Below are 16,009 nucleotides of genomic sequence, written 5' to 3'. Positions count from 1 at the left end.
AAAGGTTATTATTGAAATAGAGAAATGGGCGTTGCAATGGGGATTTAAGTTCTCAGTTGATAAACGAAAGTAATGTTATTTGCTCAGAAAAAAATAAACAAGGAAATAAAATTAAAATTATATAAACAAGAGTTAGTGCAGGTAAAGTGTATAAAATTTTTTGGATTATGGTTTGATGAAAAATTTAAATGGCATATACATATACAAAAAGTTGTTGATAAATGTAAGAAAATCTTGAATATTTTGAGATGTTTGGCTGGCAGTGACTGGGGAGCAGATAGGAAACCACTAAAACAGATTTACACAAGTATGATAAGATCCAACATAGGGCCGGATTTATCAAGATCCAATTTTGCGTGCAGTAATTTGCGCTCGCAAACTGGAATTTTGCGCGAGGGGCTGAACCATGGTTTGCGGGTGATTTAACAAGAGTGATTGCGTAACTGGTGGAAGGTGCAAAACTGTTGGAGACGCCCTATTTAAATGATGGTTTTGCGCGTTTTGTGGTTTGCGGCAAAGTAGTTTGTAGTCTGTACAAACTAGTGCATTAAGAAATTTAAATATTACAGTGACCCCCAACAAAAAAAAAATAAGTAAATATATATATATATATTTATAAATTGGCAACCTTTATTCCCTAAGGTGGTATGTGCTGCAGTAAAAAGAAAAAAAAAAAAACAAAAAAAAACAGGTGTTTTGTATTGGCCTGTGACTGTGGATGGGATCCCCGCAGCATTTGGCACGTTGCTCCACAGGCGCAGGGGGAGAACCCCGACCCCGTCGGACAGCACTTCTGAAAAAACGAGATTGGGAGATCCCAGCTCTCGCTCCAACCGTACGCTGGAATGACCCAGATGCAAAAAAGTGCAATGTTGCAAGGAGTTTTGTGATATCTGGTATTGCGTGGGTCCTCCTTGCGGCTGGCTCCAAATCCATTCGGAGTTCCCCCAACAGCTCCAAAATGGCAATGCTGGATAAACGATATGTTTTGATGATCGTTTCCTCGTTCATTGCAAAAATATTCACACGGAGTGAAAAAATGCGTTCTCTGCGTCTCCTTGCTTTATTTCCATGTCTCCTTGCGACAATAACTGCTGCCATGTGTGCGCAATTACGCATACAGACCATTTGCACCTTCTTTTGAAACGTGTTAAATATAGAGTCAGATACCGTTAGCAAAATTGCGTTCAAGTTTGATAAATCACTTTGCGAGTGCTAAATTAATATATTTACATGTTCTCCTCCCACAAGACGCACTTTAGCGTGTAAACGCCCCATATTGCATATTCATTGCAGAAAAAGTACTAAATGGATCAGAGGCGCTATTTAGCACGTTTTAAAGACCAAATGCTTTTAGCACGCTGTTGATAGATCAGTTTGTAAATTTTTTAGCGTGCGCAGTGAAATAGCTCACGTTTTAATACACGCAAACCTTTGATAGATCCGGCCCATAGACTTTGGTTGTTTAGTGTACGGTTCAGCAGCTAAAACACATCTAACTAAATTAGACATTATCCAACATCAGGCACTAAGATTATGTACTGGAGCATTTAAAACCACACCAACAGCAGCATTAGAAATAGAAATGGGAGAAATGCCATTAGATTTAAGAAGAACAAAATTAGAAATTAATTACTGGTTAAATTTACAAGGAAATAATGTGGATCACCCAACTTTGGACATTTTAAATCCATGCTGGGAAAAAGAAAAGAAAGAAATGAGGAGTTTTGGATGGACAATTGAAAATAAAATAAAAAAATTTAAAATGAATAGTTTAGAAATGAGTCAAACAACACCAATATCAATTATACCTCCCTGGATTCTACCAGAAGCAACAGTAGATATGTCACTAATGGAAAAGAAACAAGATAAATCGTACACGGTAGATATTAATTTAGTACAGTTACATTTCGACAGTTATTATCAATATATTCAAATTTATACTGATGCATCAAAAATAACTGAGAAACTAGGAATAGCATTTGTAGTACCAGAATTCAATATAAAAATAGGAAAACGAATTACAGATGGATTATCAGTATACACAGGAGAAATGTTGGCAATATTATTAGCTTTACAATGGGTAGAAGACATAAAAACAATAATATGTTCAGATTCAAGCTCTGCATTGTTAAGTTTAAAAAATAACCAAACAGATAGTAGGATGGACATTTTATTAGAAATATATCATACACTGTTCAGAATACGAAACATGGGGCTGATAGTTACATTTGTGTGGGTTCCAGCACATATTGGGGTAGAAGGAAACGAGAGGGCAGATAAAATGGCAAAAGGGGCAATTAAACATTCTATTAGTTTTATAGTTAAAATAAGTAAATCAGAAGGAAAGAGTATTATTAAAGAGAAACTTATGGAAGTTTGGCAAAAAAGGTGGGATGAAGATAAAACAGGTAGATGGTTTTATAAAATTCAGAAGATGGTAGGAGAAAGAAGAAATGGAAGAAGAAATAGAAAGGAGGAAAGAGTGATAACAAGGTTAAGATTTGGTCATACAGGACTTAATTATACACTTTTTAAAATACAAAAACATAAAACGGGCAAATGTGATTACTGTGATAAATATGAAACCATAGAACATGTTATATTAGAATGTCATAAATATGAAAAAGAGAGAAGATATATGAGAAGAGAGTTTGAAGACATTAAGGAGAAGGTTAATTTATTAGATATACTGAGGAAAAATTTAGGGAGTAAACACATACAAATAATTATTCGATTTCTAAAGAAAACGAAATTATTTCATAGAAGTTAATTATAGTAAGTGTGTTTGTGAGTGAAGGAATGATATACAAAGCTGTGCACAAATATGTTTATATTTTTAAGTGTGAATGTATGTTTAGAAGAAGTTAGGGTAGAGTGTATCAGGATAAATATTTAAACCATCACGAACAACACTCCATACCAGTAAGTGGCGGTAATGCTACTAGCAGTTTGTTGCCAACCGCCATAAAACTCGACAAGAAGAAGAAGAAGAAGAAGAAGAAGAGGTCAGAAATGTATTTCCACAATTCACTGTTTTGCTTTAATCATGTTGCCTTTAACATATTTTTCTCACTTTTCAGTTTGAGGAGCTTTGTGGCTTTAATTCTCAACACAAGGCTGCAGCTTACAAAAAAAAGAAGCTGTTGCTAAAAATAACTTAACAAAAGGGAAATTTCTCCTGACTCAGCCAGTCTGTTTCTTTAATGGCACTTTCAGTATTATGATAAAAAAAAATTAACCTGATTAGAAGAAAAAATCCCTCTTATGATCCATAACATGAAACATGTGGATTAGAGATGGTTACAGACAGAAAAGCTGTTAGTTCAAGGATGTTAGATAAATATTATATTTCAGTTATTTTTCATTCTCAAAATTACCCCTTGATACTAAAAAAACGCAAATTATTTGATCTACTTTTATTAAAAACAAATGTCTGTTTAGAGCTCAATACAAGAAGCAATTGCTTCTTAAATAAGATATACACCATTACCAACATGCGACTAGTATGTTATCTCCTGTGTGAACTGCAGTCATACAAAGCAGGGGTCCCGCATGCGCATTAGAGGACGCAATGACGTCAAAGGCCAGCGTACTCTATATTTACGGAAGTAAACATGTATGGTAGTGCCGGGGCGCATCTAGCGATCTTTTCCAACCATAAAAACTCAATCTTTTCAATATGGTTGAACATAAAAACTGCTCTCCACATCATCATCTGCCATGGTTGTTGTTTTTCTTGCCGCTTCTGCATAGCAAGACGCATAATAGTGACCTTTGTCAAGTATTAATGACGTTCAGTTTGGATGAATCCGACCTGGCCGTTCACACCCAGGTCGCATTTGAAAAAAATCGGATCTGGCTGAATAGGCGAGGTCTTCTGTTCACCTGTAAAGGGGTTGGGGTTGCGATGATAGCAGGAAGGGATCAACTCAATCGCTGCGTTGTAGGGCCATCCCTCTAACGACCCCCCTTTCAGAGACATAGACAGGTATGGGGCATTGCAGGCTAACAAAGAAGCCAAACGACCCCCATTCCAAAGGGGTGGACCCGTTCATCCGTTTCTATTTGCATGTTTTCTAAGCAAAAACAAGGCTTTGTTGGGCTGCTGGATAAAACCTGGAACGAAGAGAAACGTTTTTGAACTTGGAAACAAAGTCCAGTGGATTTATTTTAACTGTTTTTGGAATTCTTTAATTTACTATAGCTCATTTAATTAAAGCTTTCAGAGTTAAATAATTATAACTAATTGAAAATAAATAAATAACTCAAATAAAATAAAAAATGAGTGAACATGCTGTGGAAAGAGAAAAGCTATGGACCCTGCTTGGATCTGTTGGGTTTTATGTTTCCATCATTTTTTTTTATTAATTAGCTGCTTCTCTCAAATAAAGGAAAGAATCAGCTTCTAGTTAGAGTGAGACCCTAACTATAGGTCACCATATTTGTTTTTCACATAATAAATGTCTGGGTGTTTCCTTCATGTAGATAAAACAAACCAGACACCAACAGCCCAACACTTGGTTACAGAGTATTTGATGCAGTTTAGGGTCATTGTTTGATCTTAACATGTATAGCTGGCTTTGGACAGTGAAACTCTGCAGGATCAGTGGGTTAACTTACGCAGAGGTAGAAATGTCTCATGGTCGTTGTGGATTTCCTGTTTTACAGAGAAAAGCGGTAGAGGGCTAAGACTAAAGTTTCTAACAGCTTTGCGTGCACAGACATTCATGACCACAATGAAGCTAAACGTTTCCTCAACAAAACACTTATGTGGCTTTTATTAAAGTCTTGGAGCTGACTGTCCAGTTCTAGAACTAGTAGTTTGTTAAGCTTGGAGCAACTGGGGAAATCTCCAGAAAAGCTTTATGAAAGAAAGAAAACGTCAATTTAAGAGTTTTATCATTTTAAGAATGTTCTAGGACTAAATTATTTCACATAAAACTTAAATTTTATATTGGTCTTGTTTCTTTTTTTGTTGAAAATCGTTGAACAGATGATGAATGTCTATTCTATTAACATTTCTCTATCTGTAGAATGGGTCTGTTTGATGTGTTATCTTCTCCATTCAGAGGGCCCCCTGCCTGTCTTTGTCTAGGGGCCCAAATTTCCTAAATCCGCCCCTGTTTGTAAATATGTGATAAATTGTAATTGATGAATTACAAGCTCTGTAATTAACTTGATTAAAAATTATATTTGTGTACCTCAACTAAGTTTGTAATGTATTTGTTAGTTTGTTTGTTTGATTAACAGTTTGCCAGATTACTTAAATGAAAAATAAGTTCTTAATGATTACAATAATCAGAGAAGACGGAGTGAATAAATTGTAAGACGGAGAGGAGCAGGATTGATCTCTTATTTCGTTAACATGTTTTATACAGATCTTTACATGCTTTTAAAAATCCAGCTGCTTTAAGTTGTAGCTTAAAATAAATTCATCATGTAAATTTGTTCTCGTCTTTCGTCATTTTTATGAAAATCCTTCTGGGAAATATCCAGAAATAAAGATTTAACAAATCAAATGGATCTGAAGAATGTGGAAACTACTTTTTATCTGCTGCCTCATTCACCCTTTTTGATAAAGTTAGTATCATAAATAGAATAGATTTATTTGTTCTGTTTTAAATATCCTTTTCAATTTTATTCTTTTGGAAATGATCCTGTACATTTCTATCTTTAAACAGATTATCCCTTTATTCAAAAACAGTGGAAGATCTGATAGGAATCTGTATCGTTTGGTCATGTCAGGATGATTTTGATGTAAATAATTGAACTGTGGTCATAATGCATTGTTCATTGTGTTTACAACTCCTTAGCAGCAAAATATCCTGTTTTCACAGAGGCTTTTACACTGATTTATTTGTTAATCACTACATGTGGGGCTGAGTAAGATGTAAACTTTTTTGGTTCTCTTTGTGTCGATGTTTTTCATCTGAGACCTTTTCTAAAGGTTTGAATATTTGCCAACACAGGATCATGAAGAAATTGAGAATTTTTAGAAGAACTGTGTGCAGTAGCTTACCTCCACTAGAGGGAGCTGTTGCTCCATTTCTAGTTTTAAAAGTGGTTCGATTCGAGCCGCCTATTAGAAATTCCGGTTCCAGTAACTCCCCTTTTTCTCCACCAGGGGGAGACAGATCCCTTCAGATCATTGGAACTGATTTAGATGTTCTGTCCAGAAGATCAGAAACAGGCCAACAATACGATGGATATTAAGGCCAATTCTGAACACTAAAAAATTTTTTATGACCATTGGGACACTTTATGTAAAGTTTATATTTAAGAATATTTAGGAATTTATGAGGGACGAAGGACAACATTCACGTATACATGCATTTTGTAAAATGTGTAGACCATGAAAAGGTAAATTCTTTTTTGGGGGTGGTCCCCATATTTCTCTATTTATGTATTTATTAATGAATTTTGCCCCATTCTGTGGACTTCATTCATTTATTTCTTGTTTTATGTATTTATATATATGATTTATTTCTACTTTTTTTTCAATTTCTTCCACATTTATTTCTGTAATTCTACATAATGGGGATATTCTGGTGTTTTCAGCAGCAAAAAGATTATAGGAAAAAAAAATGGTTGAACAAATGTGGATCTTAGAAAAAATATCTAAGAATAACATACCGGTAATAGTGAAGAGTTAAAAGATAAACAATAAAATCCTGCACTGTAAAGTGTTTTAACAATATAAAACTGTGCACCTGGAGAATAAATAACCAATATCAAGTTATGGACATTTTTACAGTAATGGATATTTAAAAATAGCAGCAACATCAGCGATGTGCAAAATGACAGCAGCAGGTTATTTAACTGACTATACACCATATATATATATATATATATATATATATATATATATATATATATATATAATACTCCAATTGTTGAAATAGTCTAAAATTCTAGCTTAAACACCTCTGATTCACATCATTCCTATACAGTACATGAAATACTTTTCTTCCGTTACGTTACCGGCTGATTTTCATAGGAGCCTTGGATACGGTATTGATAATGTTGCATCTTAGCTACAGATGGTGAACATTTCACACAACTTCATGTCTAAAAACCTGAACTTTCCCTTTAAAAGAAACAAAGTACCTGGGTTTAAATGGAGGCCTTGACTGCTTCCCTTTTCTGTACTTTCTTGTCATCATTCTCTCTGGTAACCTGTAGATCAGACAGATCATCTGTCTGTCTCAAGGCAAGCCAGCCTCAACTCTGGGGAAAAAGGCAGAAAAGGTATCCTATGACGCTGAAACATTTTAAATTTACCTCGGAGTCAACAGCCTTTGGAAGTTGGTTAACAACCACCCTCTCATGCTCCAGGTCCAGATGTTAAAATTGTGTCCCTGGATCATATAAGTTAACATAAGTTGCACCCTTTCTTCAGTAAAAGATCTTATGTAATAGTTTTTCATTTAGGACAGCTATCCCTCATGACGGCCAGTCCAGATTGCAGCTGTAGGCAGGGTTAGTAGTCAAGTGGAGCCTCTGGTGTAGAACCGCTTTTCCCCATTCAACTTCCTGGTAAATACTCCAAGCCTCAAATATATTTTACGATGTGTGGCTCAAGTATTTTTCTGTTCAACTTATTTAACCTCAGTGCTGGACTATGATCTGCGTCTGTGTTTCAGTACAGCACAGAGGCCAAGTTTATCTACTGTCTAGATAAACCACTGTTCACTCTACACGCACAACAAAGATGTTGACTAAAACATATTCTAGACAGGTTTTTCTGTGTGTATTGTTTGTGGTGGGATAAGATTAAGTTTGAACTTCATGTCTTTTTTTAACTGTTGTAAGTTTGAACCTCAGAAGCCAGATAAAACGTTGATCATCTCATCTAACAAACGTGTCAAGATTTGAGGCATTCCTAACCAACAAGCCAAAGCTGGTGCACTGTCATTAAATGACATTTTTGCATAAAGCTAAACTGACAAGTACTTAGTCCCAACTTTATTCTAGAATGATTTGGATTATTTTATTAAATAACTACATTTTTAACTTGCAAGGAAACATTATCATCCAAATCCATAGTAACTGTGTTGTCAAGAGTTAACACCTCAAACAGGAACAAAACAGAGATTTTACATCAGAGTCAAGATCCAAAAAAAAAGAATTGAAAATTAAACCTAGATTTTGGATACTTGACTTCCAAGTTGGACATATGTCAAGCAAGAGACTGACTGACTTTTGAACTAAGTGCAGGAGATGCTATAACATGGTGTTTGTTAGAAAGCCAATCACAATCTTGGATAAACATGGATGGATAGTCTGCTGGGCTGATGAGTTTCAAAAGACACATATAGCTGATCATCCTCCACATAAAAGTAATACATAATATTATTAAAAGATTCAACAAAGTCAGCATATACAATGCAAAATAGAGGACCCAGAAATAACCCCTGTGGAACCCCACAGGTAAGAGAGAACGCTCTGGAGATGTGCTTGTTGTGCCATAAACCATGATATTGTCACGATTCAGGCTGTGGACCCAAATACAACCAGAAACAACAGTGGACGGTAAGTAGGTGTATTATTTGAATGTTACAGAGAAATGGGGAACAGTTTAAACCAAGGAAGCAGGAACCACTTGAAAGCAGAGAGCAGATTAGTGGCTATACTGATGATTCAGTGGATCTTTTAAATAAAGACAGAGAGCCACTAACCTTGTTCTGAATCCAGGAGTATTTAAAATCCAGAGCTTAGATTCCTTAAAGTTGATAAGGAGAATTGGGTTTTTGCAGATGGGGACTTTTGCCAAGATCCATTCAGAAATCCTCTGGGGACAAACCTGATAGGTTGGCAGAGCTTGTAGATCCGGGGGCAGAAGCGACTGAACAGGAGCATCACAGGAGGACCTAATAAGTAATCAGAGCAGAAGGAAGAGAGGAAAATAAACACACTCCAGTAGATAGGCCACAAACATAACAGGTATTAATCTTGAACATTGAGAAGCAATGTCCATACTGATATTTAACATAACCATTGGGTTAGGGGGGTGCAGTTTGGCTCCACAGTTGGCTGGTGTGGACTCTCCTCTCCTTCTGCAACCTTCCCCTGGTTTAATTGATCATTCTTAATCATTTAATGTATTTACGCTTGGGTAAAGACACGCTAACTGGTTGCGGCGCATGCTACACCACCATTAAGCTAAAACAACCTTTATTTCACTAAGGGTTTAAACACTGACCTGCGCTTTGGTGCAGTTTGTAGCAACGTTGCCTTGCAGCAAATAAGCGCTGAGTTCGATCCCTCTGGGTTTTTCTGTATGGAGTTTGCATGTTCTCCCTGTGCATGTGTCACTAATGCTCAGGGCACTCTCTCCGGGCACTCCAGCCTACTCCTGCAGTTCAAAAACATGGCTGCTAGGTTAATTGGTGTAAATGTGTCTGCATGGTTGTATATCTTCGTGTGTATCTATGTTGCCCTGCGACAGACTATGGACCTGTCCAGGGTGTATCCTGTCTCTAGCCCAGAGACTGCTGGTTAACTGGCCCCAGGCAACCCTGACGGAATAAATGGGACAAGATGAATGGATGATTTGTGTTTTCTCATAAGCGCATTACATTTTGATTACCAAATTATGGTGGAATGTCATTTAATAGGACTTAACTAAAGGTTATTGATTTAATTCAATAAAACATTATTTTGCCTAATAACATTTTATATACCTCTTGAAATTGCATTGAGGATTGGTTTGAACAAATTGCATAACAATTGCTCTAAATCAGTCAAAAGCTAATTTCCTCTTTGGTTCTTAAACATAACATCCGTGCTGAACTGTGAAATAATTTCACCATTTTATTGATGGTTTTCGACCATGTTTTCCCTTCTTCTTTATGTACATGGTAGCTTATTTTAGTTGAGTTTCACCAGTATAGTCAAAAGCTTGTAACTGAAATATGTTTGACTTGGAGCTGAATGATTTTTTTTTTAAATAAACTGTTATAATTTGAATAGAAGTTGTTTGTTTTAAAAGTGAACTTATTCTACATAAGTGCAGAGTTAACTGTTTGAACATGATTTGAGCTTGTTTCACACTTGCATTTGTTGTTCTAACATGCAGCCAGTTGGGCGTGTTTGCAAAGAACAGTATACGACAATCCCAATATTATTTGGTTAAAGGTCAAATTTGCCACCCCGACAAGGTTGGCAATAAATATATAATAACTGCAAACTATACTTATTCACCAAAACTGAAACCTTTCAAGAGCATTCCCGGAGATACCAGTAAAATCCCTCAACCTATTTAGTAAAATGTTATGGTCATTGACCATAATGAAGGACCAATTCTAGATTGGTCATTATACAAGCAGAGCATTTAAATTAAAAGCACACAGCTGCATTTATTACAGATGTTTGTAGGATAAATCAAAAGAATTAGAATTAGAACTTCACAAGAAAGTTATGAAATGTGCTGCATTCCTCCTTAGAAAGCAACGTAGCATAATGTGGTGAAGGAGACAACATCATTAATGGTGTCAAAAAATACCTTACATTGACATAAGTGATGCTGCAGTAGGTAAAGCTGATGCTGCCTTGAGCTTATCTTTGGATGAAAATTGCTATTTATTGGTACTTTCTCTCGAAACATAACTGTCCCCGTTATAGTAAGCGCTTAATGAGCAAGGTGTTTTGGGGCCAAGTGTGCATGACAGCTTTTTCCACTCTTTCTTTTTGTATACACTCTGAGTATACAAAATGACAATAAAATCTGTCTATGTCTAAGCAAACCCAGGCCACCACATCAGCTCCCTCGGCAAACATTCAGGTCTCTTTGTGATCTTCTGGATACAGCAGCCCAGCCTGTAAATAAACTGTGTTACCCTGGAAACGGCAAGCTTCCTCTCTGCTGTGAGAGGGACAGAAATGGACAAAGCTGCACACACTTTGTTTAAAAAAAATAAGCCTGATTATCTTATGGTTATCTCCCTTTTATCTCCTCTTTCTTTCATCTTTTCTCATTTTTTCTGTTTTTCCTTTCCTGTTCTACCTACATTGCAGTGTCCATATAATCTGTAAAACTCTCTGCATAATTATAATAAAGCAATTTATATGCATAAATCAAGCGGAGCACTATGGCGATAGCCGTACTACTCCACTTGTGAAAGTAATATCTGTTGGGCTCTTTTTGCATCAAGACAGTTATTCTTATTACCACATCACCAGACAGGATACTGTAAAAAATAATAAAAATAAATAAAGCCTGATTAACATGTTTGCAATTGTGTTTAGAAAGACTGGAGCACAAGCCTTTTAATAAAATGGAAATCGAAATAATTAGATGAGATTATTAAGTAGAGAGAGCAATTGTGTTTTTATAGATATACTAAAGTAGGGGATAGTTTCTCAGATCTTTGTCAGTTTTCCTTTCTCTTTAAATTAAAATATAGAAAAAGTATCTGTAATAGTAACTGATGTACTTGTTCCCATTTTTCAGAAATTATAACTAAAGCATTAGTGAAGCCCATATAAAATCAGTCACAATGTATCATGAATACAAGTAAGTTTTGAATAAAGGATCTTGTGGTGCATTGAAGGATTCAATCTTTTTTTAATTTTATTTTCCATGAAGCGGAACCTTTGATCCGGTTGCTTAGACGGAACAATTACAACGATGCACACTTTAAAGTAACAGCACCATGGCGTCGGGTCATTTGTGTAAGCTGCACGGTGTTTTAACGCGACTTTCATACGCTGCTACGCTGCAAAATGTGCAAAGTAAGTAATTTTTTGTTTGTTTTAAACTGATGACCGCTGTCGTAACTGGGTTTCCCATTTAAAGCTTTTTAAAAAGTGATGGTGGCTGCTAAAGCTAACGATAAGCTAACCTTGACGTATGTTCCAGGAGTCCTGTGTCAGTTTTTCATCTCCTAAACATTATTTTATGTTTAGAATATAACAAATTGTTTAAATATAACGGTGGTTTCTTTGATTCATACCAACATCTGACGTAAAAGCACATATTTTGGAGGTTTTAAATATTTTCAGATTATTTTCAAGTTAAAATCATACTCATTGTTAGTTAATGAACCATCTTATAATTTTCCAGTTTAAATTTAATTTTGTCCCACATTTAGTGGACTATGATCACTTGTTTGGATCTGGGTTGTCAAGCCTGTTTGTATTGTTGCAGGTTGTTTGGTGCCACTTCGACAGAAATCTACTGTTGACCCTTCCTCACCCCAAGGCCATAATTGGTTAGTGACTGTAAACAAAATGCAATCAACTGAAAACTCACTGGAAAATCACTTGCACTTTGTTTGAAGCTGCTGAAAAAAACAGTTTTTATATACCTGATAAGATCCTTTGACATCAAATTGTTAATGGGGACGTAGATACAGGAGCGAACTGCAGCATCTGGCTGCAAGGAAAATAGTATTAATTGCAAACAATCATCCTCTGCAAAGGTTTTTGTACTTGGAGGATCTCAAACGACACGCTTAGTGTCGAGATTAGGGCTGGGTATTTTTGCCAAAGTCTTGAATTTATTTGATTTATTTGAAATCGATTAATTGCGATTCAATCTGTTTTTAAAACAAGTGGTTCAACTGTGTTTCAAAATACTTATGTATTTTATTTTTTCCTGTCATATAAACAAAAAGTGCAAACTTGTAAACCAGACAGTTTAAACTTAAGATGTGAACAAAACTGTCTCAAAAGTGCAAACTTGTTTGTGAAAAGTGAAAAAGAGAAGCCTCACATGAGCAAGCAGATGTGACACAGCGGACATGCATGAGCTGCATTATCTTCACTTCACAAACCATATTTGCAGCTTGTCTGTAACAACTACAGGGTGTTTGCTGGTCAGCCCCCATTTGTTATTGTCTTTATTCAAACTATTATTTGCAGCTGTCTGGCTTGAATTAATTTTGGTGATCTGTTGCACGAGATCCGAGGCGCCATTCATTATCAATGTAGTGGGAAGTCGCCTTAATATCACATATCCAGCACATTATCTTTAGCTGTTTTAAATCCAAAATGGTTCCAGATATCAGACTTCAGCTGGGACAGCTTGCTGAGCGGTGTGTTACTTGGATCAGCATTTGCACAGGCCTGCTCATTTGAATATGAACGTCACGAGCGTCACTATAAAACTAATCAATCTCATTCCCTATACATCGATTTTGCAAAAATCTAAAGGAATCGATCCAAAATCAATTAAGTCAATCTTTTTACCTAGCCCTAGTCAAGATACTGTGGCTTTGAGTTGTGTTGTGTTCCAGCTCACCTAAATCATTCGGCTAACTAGTCCTCCTAATGATTACATGTATTGAAATAGAAATGTGTGTAAAAACAAGACTCTGGCCTTATAGGACTAGAGCTTAAACAAAAGAAGCGGAAGAAAAAAGGAAGTGAGGTTGCCGCCAGTGCAGAGTGTGTTCATAAGCAGCAGCAGCAGGCAGGATTTGACTACTTCTACATACATTGTGAGCATCATCTTATACAGAAAAAAAAAAATCAAGAACAGAAAATGCCAAGACAAAGTAACGTTAGCTTCTTACATTTGTTGGACAAGTGAAAGTGAGCAGAAATCCTCCCAAATCCACTGAAGTGGCTGTATGCTGATGAAGATTCTCAGTCATCCAGGTCAAGTAATTCCGTAAAAGTCAAAAAAACAAAATCCACTGGACTTGGTTTCCCAAGATTTGAAGATGTTTCGCCACCTCTCCAGACATTTGAATTGAGAAAGCTTCCTGGAGAGGTGGCGAAACGTCTTCAGATCTTGGGAACCAAGTCCAGTGGTTTTTTTTTTTACTTTTACGGACTGAATCGGCTTCCAAGAGCTAACCTTTTCCACTGTCCAGAAAAAAATGTTAATTATTTTTCTAGCACAGTGGATTGCCAGGTTACCAGGAAAAGTTAATAACCAAGTAGCCCAAAGATAACAAATTGTATCTTTGATTGTAATAGAAACGTATGCCTAAAAGGTTTGCTATGGTTAAGAAACCAAACCTTTAGTTGGTTTCAAAACAATTGGTTGTGATTGTAGGGATAAATGTCTAAATTTACCATCTTTACAAGGATCTGTATTATTGATAGTAGATAATATAATAGAGGAGGAGTATTTCAAAAAGAAACGTTAATTCCTGGAGTTATGAGTCATGTAAGAGATTGACCAAAATTTTGATTCTTGCAGATATACATTTCAGTGGAAATCGGGATGTTTATTTTAATTAAGGTTTGTGTTTGTAGCTTAAACAAAAAAAAAAAAAAAGACAGCATCCTAAAGGTTAATTTTCCAATTTCTATCTCGCAGTGAGGTGAAAATAGGCGTTACTTCCGATGGAAAAACCATAGTATGCTACCACCCTGCCGTCGACGTTCCATATGAACTCACCCAGGTATGCTCACACACTTTAAATACCAAACACTAACATATATTTATGTCAAAGAATAACCAATGAGGGTTTTTTTTTTGGAAAGGTGTTAGAACTGTTGTATAAAACATCTTAATGTTTATGTATCTGCAGCCCATAGAGCGACAAGACCCTTTGACTGTGCCGGCAGAAACCCACGATCAGGTTCTGAAAGCCCACCTCAGCAAAGAGGTGCTGAAGGGCAAAGAGGGACCGACTATAGAGGAGCTGAGCAAGATGTTTTTCACCACAAAACATCGGTTTTATCCAAAAGGACAGTGAGTGTTAAAACTTTTTTACAAAAAGTGTCTTTTTAAAATATTTTTAAACCTTGGAGGTTTCACATTTAAACCAGAATTCACTCTGTTATTGGGATTTTATTGATAATAGAATAGTTCATGCATGTGTGCTGGAAGGAAATTGATGTAAGGTTTTTAAAATGTTTTACAAGAAATATCTAGAAATCATTTTATTTATACCCATGCTGGAACTCTCTGGAGTTTGTGCAAAAGAAGCATCCCTAATACAAGTAAACTTTTTTTTAAAGGATTCTTTGCAAAATGTTGATTAAACAATGTTCTCCACTGTTCACAGGTATCACAGGAGGCGCATCAATCAAAACCCCCCGAAGGACAGATAATCGAGGTCCATAAACTGTTATTTGAAATGTAAAAATATTGTATAATAAACTGGGAAATGTGACGCAGACAGAATTATTCATTTGTTTTTGTGTCTACAATTCGTCGCAGGATGTTTTTTGGACGTTATCTAGAGGAAATAAAACAACCCAGCTATGAGTGAAAAATGGTGAGGTGATGTTTTATAATGCTGGTTTGGAAAACAATAAAGATGTATTAAAAGTAAATGTTTTCAACATACACTATATTGCCAAAAGTATTTGCTCACCTGCCTTGACTCACATATGAGCTTAAGTGACATCCCGTTCCTAATCCATAGGGTTCAATATGACGTCGGTCCACCCTTTGCAGCTAGAACAGCTTCAACTCTTCTGGGAAGGCTGTCCACAAGGTTTAGGAGTGTGTTTATGGGAATTTTTGACCATTCTTCCAGAAGCGCATTTGTGAGGTCGCACACTGATGTTGGACGAGAAGGCCTGGCTCTCAGTCTCCGCTCTAATTCATCCCAAAGGTGTTCTATCGGGTTGAGGTCAGGACTCTGTGCAGGCCAGTCAAGTTCATCCACACCAGACTCTGTCATCCATGTCTTTATGGACCTTGCTTTGTGCACTGGTGCACAGTCATGTTGGAAGAGGAAGGGGCCAGCTCCAAACTGTTCCCACAAAGTTGGGAGCATGGAATTGTCCAAAATGTCTTGGTATGCTGAAGCATTCAGAGTTCCTTTCACTGGAACTAAGGGGCCAAGCCCAGCTCCTGAAAAACAACCCCACACCATAATCCCCCCTCCACCAAACTTTACACTTGGCACAATGCAGTCAGACAAGTACCGTTCTCCTGGCAACCGCCAAACCCAGACCTGTCCATCAGATTGCCAGATGGAGAAGCGCGATTCGTCACTCCAGAGAACGCGTCTCCACTGCTCTAGAGTCCAGTGGCGGCGTGCTTTACACCACCGCATCCGACGCTTTGCATTGCACTTGGTGATGTATGGCTTGG

At 36.6% G+C, this 16,009-nt stretch overlaps 1 protein-coding gene across 1 annotated transcript; it reads left to right on the top strand.

Annotated features, from left to right (window-relative positions):
• The first annotated feature begins 11,611 nt into the window (after positions 1 to 11,611).
• On the top strand, positions 11,612 to 15,240 carry mrpl42 (mitochondrial ribosomal protein L42). The gene is made up of 5 exons (XM_038285771.1): positions 11,612 to 11,736; positions 12,152 to 12,215; positions 14,276 to 14,360; positions 14,490 to 14,653; positions 14,970 to 15,240. Exons 1-5 carry the CDS (start codon positions 11,658 to 11,660, stop codon positions 15,013 to 15,015), a joined length of 438 nt encoding a protein of 145 aa, XP_038141699.1. The 5' UTR covers positions 11,612 to 11,657; the 3' UTR covers positions 15,016 to 15,240.
• Positions 15,241 to 16,009: the final 769 nt, after the last annotated feature.

The sequence above is a fragment of the Cyprinodon tularosa genome, unplaced genomic scaffold (genome assembly GCF_016077235.1).
Source record: "Cyprinodon tularosa strain WSP-4 unplaced genomic scaffold, ASM1607723v1 ctg1057, whole genome shotgun sequence".
In the NCBI taxonomy this organism is placed as follows: Eukaryota; Metazoa; Chordata; class Actinopteri; order Cyprinodontiformes; family Cyprinodontidae; genus Cyprinodon; species Cyprinodon tularosa.
The sequence above is the reverse complement of the archived record's forward strand: the minus strand, read 5'-3'. Positions and strand labels throughout refer to the sequence as shown.